Below are 8,676 nucleotides of genomic sequence, written 5' to 3'. Positions count from 1 at the left end.
CCTGCGTGCAGTGAAGAGTTATATAACTTAGCATTTGGACCAATTCGCGTTGAATTGTACTCGGGCTGCCATGTCAACGACGTCAAGTTCTTAGTGGGTGCACGGGATGACAAGTTGTGTACACAAAACAACGGTGTTCATGTCCCCGGAGGAGGCGAAAGTACAGACATTGAATTCTATGGCAAACTAACAAGTGTCGTGCAATTGCTTTATAAAGACGGGTGCCAAGTGATCCTTTATAAGTGTCAATGGTTTGATACACACCCAAATAGGCATGGAAGTGTGAAAATAGATCATGGATTACTATTAGTGAACACTACCAAAACTTGGTACGATGACGACCCTTACATATTAGCAGCCATGGAAAAACAAATTGTGTATCTAGTTGACCCTAAATCCGGGAGGGGTTGGAAAGTTGTTCAGAAGATGGATCATAGGAACATGTATGCTATACCAGAACAAGACCGTACTGACGACGACATCAACAATGTTGTTGACCAACGTCTTGAATCTTTCATGGAAAGTGGTGCGGAAACACTCCGAGATACTAATCTTATCCAAGAACCATTTCAGATAGATAGAGTATCTTCAATCGAAATATCGATTCAGTCCATCACGATTGACCTCGGTAATATTCCACGATACGATAGTCCAGTGCGCATGAACGACGATGGTGACGTACCTATCGATGATAAGGAATGGGACACTGAAAATGATGATAATGACGAAAGTGAAAGTTATTATAGTTCGGATTAAGATTAAGGCAATTTTTTTGTAATTTTTTTGTAAAACACATGAAATGTTTAATGCATTATATAGAGTGATGGAAAAAATGGCATGAATGATTCCCATTTTATATGTGAATTACTTTGTAAATAAAGTTGTTTTGTTTGTATTTTATAATAAATTGTAAACAAAATAAAAAATAAAACCAATTTAAAACACAATTGCGCAACGCATAAAATTTTTTTGGTCGCGCAAATATACTTTGCGCGACGAAATATATGTATTCGTTGCTAACGTGTTTGAAAATTCAATTAAAGCGCATTTTTTCACGGAAATTTTTTAAAAACTTGCGTGACGAATCAATATATTTTGTCGCGCAACTGTCTGAAAATTTAAATAAAGCGATTTTTTTGGCAGAAATTTTAAAAAACTTGCGCGACGATTGTTTAGCCTTGCGAGATGAACACTCCATTGCGTAATATTCTATATTATTAACCCTCGTGCGTCTCGTTCCTCCTTTACTTCCCTTTTCTTCCTTTTTTCCCCGCGCGATACCCTCTCTTTCCTTCCTCTTTATCTTCATCCGTCTCTCCTTCACTTACCTCGTCTCTCCATCCCTCTCTCAGTCCATCGCCTCTTTTTCTCCAACAGGTAATTTCCTTTTCAGTTTTTAGTTTCAAATTTGTTTATTGACTGGGGGTTAGAATTAGGGTTTTTATTTTTTCAAATTAGGGGCAGTGGGGTTAGATTTAGGGTTCATAAATTGGAGGTTACATTTAGGTTCTTAAATTAGAGTTTTTAGGGTTCTTAATTAAGGTTAGATTTAGGTCTTAATGTAGGAGAACGATTTTGGGCAGTGAGGTTAGATTAGGTTTTCTTAAATTGGGGGTTAGATTTAGGGTGCTTCACTGGGGGTTAGATTAGGGTTCTTAAATTAGGGGTTTTTTAATTTCAAGTACAGGGTTCAAATTAGGGGTTTTCTAATTTAAGTACAGGGTTCTTAAATTAAGGATTTGCATTGTTGACTACCATGATTTGTTGATATATAATGGGGTATTACCCTTTGTTGTTGCCTTATTAATAAGATAGACTCGATTGTGTTGCTTGTTGAATTCGGCCTTCCAATTTTGAAGTTACATTTACGTTTTGATATTAATATTTTTTTTTTGCACAATAATTTGAATTCCTCCATTATAGTTTAGATTATATATATATATATATATATATATATATATATATATATATATATGATTTTCATGAGAGGTATTAGCAAGCTTCTCTTGCTGCAAATCGAAGAGCACATGAACTTTGTTATGATGGGAATGTTTCAATTATTTTCATATTTCTACATCTCCAAAATCATTGAATCTGCCCATATGCATTCAGAAAATGATTTTGACCAGCCAATGGACTGGAATTCCCATATGTTTATTTCAGTTAACAAGTTAATTTGAAATCAAATCAACAATTAGCAATCCTTTTGTAGCCATTGAAGTTGTAAGCATGTGAAAACAGAATCAAAATCTTTGTGTACTAAACAAATTGATTGCCAATTTTGTAGATGTCTCACCTCATTAGAACCCGGAGGCCGATGACTTCTACACTTAGTCCGACGGCTACACCTAGTTCGACGACTAACCTACTACTGCCGCCACTGCTCCGACAGAGATGGACCATAGGCCGGTCAATCCGGTTCACTCAGATGGTCCTCCAGTCCCACAGGCGCAGGCATCATCGACTTTTTCGGTGGCGTTACCTATTAGCGCCAAACGAACTCATCGACACCCCCGCACTATGGACCAGATGTCGCCATCGGGATCCACAACCGATGCCTCCGGTACACATATACAATCCCAATTCACTCCTTCATTCCCTTGTTTACTAAGTTTTTTTATTTTAGGTTCAATTTGTTATGTCATGTAAGGATTAAAAAGTTTTCATCGTTCCGAACCTTTTATTAAACTGTTGTGATCATTGTGTTGGATATGTATATTGTTTATGTTATTTTCAGGGTTTTGGGAAATGCTTTAATTATAGGAGAGGTAATGCCGAAATTTTAGTAGGATTTGTTATTAGTTATGGGTTAATGATTTTTTTTCATCTCTTTGCAGCGAAGAAAAACACCCAGCGACTTTGTCGGCAATTGAAGACGGGGAAGGTCACCCGGGTGACCAACGGTCGTATCCCAATCGGATACAATGAGCGACATCGGGCAGCACCAACGGCTGAGCAGCATGGTGCATTGGCCCACGGCATTGGGCATGTCGTGCGGACCTTTTGCCCTATGTTGTGGAAGTCTTGGAAGGCGATGCTGAAGGAGACGAAGATTATGGTGCGCAATCAATTGTCCATAAGTAGCGTCGCCTTTTTAATGCTTTTCATGTAAATTTTATATATTTATATGTATTACTGTCTTTTATTACTAATGCTTTCAAAATATTTGTTATATTGCAGACAAACTGCAATTTGGAGCACATGGACGAAGACAAGTTCGTGTATGTCAATCGGCTCTTCTCTGAACGCTACAAGTAGTGGAAGAGTGACCTGCACCAATGGTTCCAGGAGTTTGATGATCCGCAAGTCGCTTTTGAGAAGGGATGTCCGAAGGAGTTGGAGGACTGACAAGATAGTTGGGTTTGGCTTTGCGGTCATTTTAAGGACCCGACATATGTGGTGCGTTTTTAATGATGACTTCTTTCATTTTTATTTTTTTATTTTTTAATAATGTTTATTATTAATTTTTTTAATTTTCTTTAACTATTACAACTAACACATTTATTTTTTGTATAACAGAAGAAGGCGAAGGCGAACAAGATCAATCGAGATAAGAAGACTCTTCTCCACCATTCGGGTTCGAGGCCTTTCTCCTATAGGATGGAGGCGCGACGGAAGGTATATATTACAACTTTTATTTCCAATTTTAAAATGTCGCTAATAATTTTTTTTTCATACTAACATTTTCCTTATCTTTTTAGATTTTAGAAGGGTTCAAATTTTCTGGAGATCGACGTCTTTGCTGACGTTTATGTTCGGCCTGGGAATGAGTTGACCCAGTCCCTTCATGTAAGTAATTTCTTATGCATTAAACATTTATACTAATTCTTTCAAATTGTTTTCTATTAATAATCCATGTTTTTTTTCACAAGCAACTATGGTGGAGAAGCGACATGTGGTGCTTCAGGAGTTCGCCTCCCACCTTCCCTCGAACACGCCGATCGAGTCTGTGGATCCCCTTGACGATGCAGGGTTTCACATCGTCACAAAGACGTTGGACCAGACTTTCAGTAGGAGGCCAGGGACATATTGTCGGGGGATGGGAAATGCCAGGCGTCGAGAGACTAGAGCCTCGTCATCCTCGCAGTCAAAGACCAAGGTTACGGCTTTGACGCAGGAAGTCGCTAGGTTGAGGAGTAAGCTGGCATCGTACAAGTCTCAAATGTCAATGCTTGTACAAGCCCTCAGTTCCTCTGGAATACATCTCCCCAGTTTTTCGACACCATCGCCCTCACAGCCCTTCCACACCGAGCAAGCACAGCAATCAAGCCCGTCGACCTCCAACCCCGTCCCCAACCAGTAGCAAGATTACCAAGCACCTTTGAATGATATGCCTATAGATTTTGCCTCTTTATTTTCGTAGTTTTGTTCCCTTTTTTTTTTTAACTTTATATTTGTACGTACATTTTTATTTATATCATAAATAACAAACTTATTCATTAATTTGCTTTTTTTTTTCTTTCTCATTGGTATGAAATCTGTTCTTTTTTTCCTTTTATTCTATTTTTTTATTAAAAATTACACGTGCGCGACAGCGAAATGTCGTTGCGTAAAATTAAGCGCGTCTTACTCTTCGTCGCGCATTACCACGCACCTACTATAGATTTCGTTACGCAAAAAGTTTTAAGACAAATTACCCACAAACGCACTTGTACTCGTTTATATCGTACAACGAAAACCTTTGTCCGTATAACTTTCACACGACGACTAGTAAAGCGTCGCGTAATTGTTATGACGCGCAACAAATTTGAAGATGTTCATCGCGCAATGTCTTTTTTCACAAGCTTTACGCCACAAAATATGCGCAATGATTTTCTTGTCGCCATAGTTTATGTGCAACCAAATAATTATTTGCGCGACAAAATGTCCCTTATTGCGCAAGCTGTTTAATTTAGTAGTGACAAGCCCTAAATCAGCACATATATAAAGCTCTCACAAGACCAAATTTGTCCCTGATTCACAAAATCTCACTACATTTAAGTTCATACATGAAACTTTAATTGAATCCAACTTCAAGTCCGGTTTTCACTCTTTTATAAACCACTCATTTGCACTACTTCCTCCAAACCAGCACTCTCTCACTCTCAATTTACCTTGTTTTCATCGTCCAAACCAATCACCATGTTAAACAGTGCCACCAACTCTGAAGACAACACGGCCAACTCTGGAAAAAAATATCTCTTCAAGTGCACCCATTGTGAGAAAGGTTTCTCCTTCGGTCAGGCCTTGGGTGGTCACCAAAACGCCCACAGCTACCAAAATAATCAGTTCATAGGGAGATTCGCAAATGCCATTGGAACCTATGGAAGTAACCCCTATGTTACTGTTGCTCTATCAGAGGTCCAGCCAGCTGCTGCGGCTACCTACCAGTTGTTGGAGGTGAATGTAGCTAGATGAGGTTATCATGGGATAGTCCACCCTACTTTAGGCCTACTGCCATCTTCAAGTCTTGATGCTTATTATTTTCATGAGGTTGCTTTCGCAATGAATAGGTCAGAAGTGGATAATCAGCTGAATGAGGCTGAACAGGGTTTTATTAACGTTACAAGAGATTATCTAGCTGAGTGGGAAAATAATGATACTACTAATTGTAGTGGTGCAGGTAAGGAAGTGACTTCCGAGCAAAGGGATGATGACACTACTACAAAATTACCTATAACTGACGGTCCTAAAACCGACAAGAAAACCTAATTTCTGTCGGATATTAGGTAAAAATCCGACATAAACTCATGTAATGTTGGATAAAAGAACCGATAACATGCTAGCATCACGAAAAGGCTTTTGATGTTGGTTAGTCCCCTTAATCTGCCAAGAAGAAGGAAAAATATATAAAATAAAAAAAGGATTGTAGTGTTGGATAAAAGTGACATTGAAACTCAAGTCGGATAGAGGTGATATTAAATACTGAGAAAGACTCTCGAATAGAGTAGATTAGTGTCAGCCCTAACCGACACCACCTAACTATTTGATAAATAAAATAAACAACTATATTGTTGCCCATAACCGACAGCATAAACCACTAATAAAGAAAAATATAAAAGTCTGTCTCAGTTATACGGTGCAGATTTTTTCACAAGAGGTTATGGGAAATCCAAAAACACTTATAAAACCATGGATATACTCTTATATGAGATCACTAGTAGAAAAACATGTTTGCGCGATGGAAACTTGCGCAACGCATCAAATTTCGTCACGCAAAGTCTGTTTGCGCGACACTAAAAACAAAACGTTGCACAAACAGCCTTTGCGTGACGGCACTTTGCGTGACGAAGGCTGACGTTGCTCAAAGTTGTTTTGCACAATGTAGGTGCACCTACGTTGCGCAAAACAGCTTTGCGCGACGTCAGCCTTCGTCGTGCAACGTTTTGGTGCCAAACCAAGAAAGATTAACCGCTTTTTTTCCCAACTTTGCGCGACGCAGGTGCAACTACGTCTTGCAAAACTGTTTTGCACGATGCAGTTGTACCTATGTCGTGCAAAGTTTTTTTTTCCTTTTGCTTTTCTTTTGGGTTCTTGCATTGCCTTTTTCTTTTGTGGTATCCACTTCTGTAAATATTTTAAATTGACGATTGAATTAGTTAATTGTATTCATATAAGTTTAAAGAGTGTAACTGTAAAAAATTATCAAAATCGGAGTTAAAACTATAGTTAAATTGTGATTTTTCGTTTATATCAGTCGAAAAGTTTTATCTTGTTACTTGATCTTTGCATGTTTGTTTTTGGCATATGCAATCTCTAAGCATATACAAACAAGTTTGATAGTTGGATCTTTGAAACTAGTTTCGTACAATACGTTTCCTATCACATTCAATGGTATATATATTACTCAGTAGATTTTAATTTATTTATTTTCTACTCATAAGGAAGGAAATAAAAAAAAAAACACTTTGCGCGACGCAGTTGTACCTACGTCGCGCAAAGTGTTTTTTTTTTTTTTTCCCTTTTGCTTTTCTTTTGGGGTTTTTGCATTGCCTTTTTTTTTTGTGGTATCCACTTGTGTAAAAGTTTTAAATTGGCGATTGAATTAGTTCATTGTATTCATATAGATTTAAAGAGTGTAGCTGTAAAAAAATCATCAAAATCAGAGTTAAAATAACCGTTAAATTGTGATTTTTTGTTTATAACCGTCGAAAAGGTTTGTCCCATTACATAATCTCTGAATGTTTGTTTTTTGCGTTTTTTGGCCTATGCGATCTTCAAACATATACAAACAAGTTTGACGGTTAGATCGTTGAAACTAGTTTTGTACAATGCGTATCCCATCAAAACAATAGATTAACTAACACTTGGAGTTTATTTATACTTTCATTAAGTATAACATAAGATTTTGTGGTATCCACTTGTGTAAATATTTAAAATTGACGATCGAATTAGTTCATTGTATTCATATAGGATCCAGGAGTGTATCTATAAAAAAATATCAAAATTGGAGTTAAAACTACTGTTAAATCGTACTTTTTCGTCTATAATCGTCAAAAAGTTTTATCCCTATCTTGATCTCTGCATGTTTATTTTTCACGATTTTTGGCGTATGTGATCTCGAAGCATATGCAAACAAGTTTGACGGTTGGATCCTTAAAATTAGCTTCATAGAATGCGTATCCCATCAAAACAATAGATTCACTAAAATTTAGAGTTTATTTATACTTTCATTAAGTATAACATAAAGATTTTGTGGTATCCACTTGTGTAAATATTTTTAAATTGACGATCGAATTAGTTCATTGTATTCATATAGGATCAAGAAGTGTAGCTGTAAAAAATCATTAAAATCGGAGTTAAAACTACCGCTAAATCATGATTTTTCGTTTATAACCGTCGAAAAGTTTTGTCTCGTTACTTGATTTTTGAATGTTTATTTTTTGCAATTTTTGGTGTATGCGATCTCGAAGTATATACAAACAAGTTTGACGGTTGGATCATTCAAACTATTTTTGCACAATGCGTATCCCATCAATTTCAACGGTATGTGTATATATATTACGTAGATTTAAATTTATTTATTTTGTACGTATAACATTTAAGAAATTGAAAAATATGTATATTTATTAAGTAGCTTTATATTTATTGTAATTGTTATAAAAATATATTATTGTGGGTTTTATGTAAAAAAAAAATGAATTTGAAAGGAGTAAAATCACATTTTCAGTACATTTAATAATAATTTTTTTTTTTAAAATACCTTGCGCGACACCACTACATAGTCGTCGTGCAAAAACCCTTTGCGCGAGGTGAAAAGGTAAACCTGCATCGCGCTGTTTGAAGATTTTGGTATTGCAATTAGATTCAATTTGGGAAATTAAATTAGAAATTGGGGGTTTTTGTGTTAAATCGAATTTTAGGGTTAGGAATGTTAGGGTTTTATTGTTAAATCGAATTTTAGGGTGGTGGGTTGGTCTGCTATGGTGTTAGTTTTCTGGTTTTTTCTCTGCTTCTTCACAAATTTCGTATTCTTACAGGTTCATATTTTTGGTACTGAAAAAGTTTAGAGCTATTGAAATGTTACTACTTACAAGTTCATATTTTTGCACCAAATGGCAAAAATATCGGTTGAAACTGCGGGCGAAGAAATTGGTTCCTCAGTTCAATCGATAAAAATACAAGACGCATAAAGGAAAAGAATGCAAGAGTGATTAAAGAACTTAGCAACTAACGTGACTGCCTATGGACTCAAGT

The 8,676-nt window shown here is 36.5% G+C and overlaps 2 protein-coding genes across 3 annotated transcripts; both read left to right on the top strand.

Annotated features, from left to right (window-relative positions):
- The first annotated feature begins 1,286 nt into the window (after positions 1-1,286).
- LOC126600977 (uncharacterized) lies at positions 1,287-4,443 on the top strand. Of its 2 annotated transcripts, XM_050267673.1 has the most exons (7): positions 1,287-1,377; positions 2,288-2,563; positions 2,838-3,058; positions 3,181-3,399; positions 3,520-3,618; positions 3,709-3,789; positions 3,890-4,443. In XM_050267673.1, exons 5-7 carry the CDS (start codon positions 3,601-3,603, stop codon positions 4,301-4,303), a joined length of 513 nt encoding a protein of 170 aa, XP_050123630.1. In that variant the 5' UTR covers positions 1,287-1,377; positions 2,288-2,563; positions 2,838-3,058; positions 3,181-3,399; positions 3,520-3,600; the 3' UTR covers positions 4,304-4,443. The 2 variants fall into 2 exon arrangements, with proteins under 2 accessions (XP_050123630.1, XP_050123629.1); XM_050267672.1 differs by lacking the exon at positions 1,287-1,377 and having other exon boundaries at positions 2,027-2,563.
- Positions 4,444-5,121: 678 nt separating this feature from the next.
- On the top strand, positions 5,122-5,691 carry LOC126600460 (uncharacterized). Its single transcript, XM_050267021.1, has 2 exons — positions 5,122-5,372; positions 5,493-5,691. Exons 1-2 carry the CDS (start codon positions 5,122-5,124, stop codon positions 5,689-5,691), a joined length of 450 nt encoding a protein of 149 aa, XP_050122978.1.
- The last annotated feature ends 2,985 nt before the right edge of the window (positions 5,692-8,676 follow it).

The sequence above is a fragment of the Malus sylvestris genome, chromosome 14 (genome assembly GCF_916048215.2).
Source record: "Malus sylvestris chromosome 14, drMalSylv7.2, whole genome shotgun sequence".
NCBI classification, from domain to species: Eukaryota; Viridiplantae; Streptophyta; class Magnoliopsida; order Rosales; family Rosaceae; genus Malus; species Malus sylvestris.
This window is presented reverse-complemented; position numbering and strand designations above follow the sequence as displayed.

What these genes read in the sequence shown, in the direction of transcription:
- LOC126600460 (XM_050267021.1), top strand. Translation starts at nt 5,122, where the DNA reads ATGTTAAACAGTGCCACCAACTCTGAAGACAACACGGCCAACTCTGGA. An exon ending in GCTGCGGCTACCTACCAGTT is followed by an intron (nt 5,373 to 5,492) that starts GTTGGAGGTGAA and finishes CGCAATGAATAG; the next exon opens with GTCAGAAGTGGATAATCAGC.
- LOC126600977 (XM_050267673.1), top strand. An exon ending in AGTTGACCCAGTCCCTTCAT is followed by an intron (nt 3,790 to 3,889) that starts GTAAGTAATTTC and finishes ATGGTGGAGAAG; the next exon opens with CGACATGTGGTGCTTCAGGA.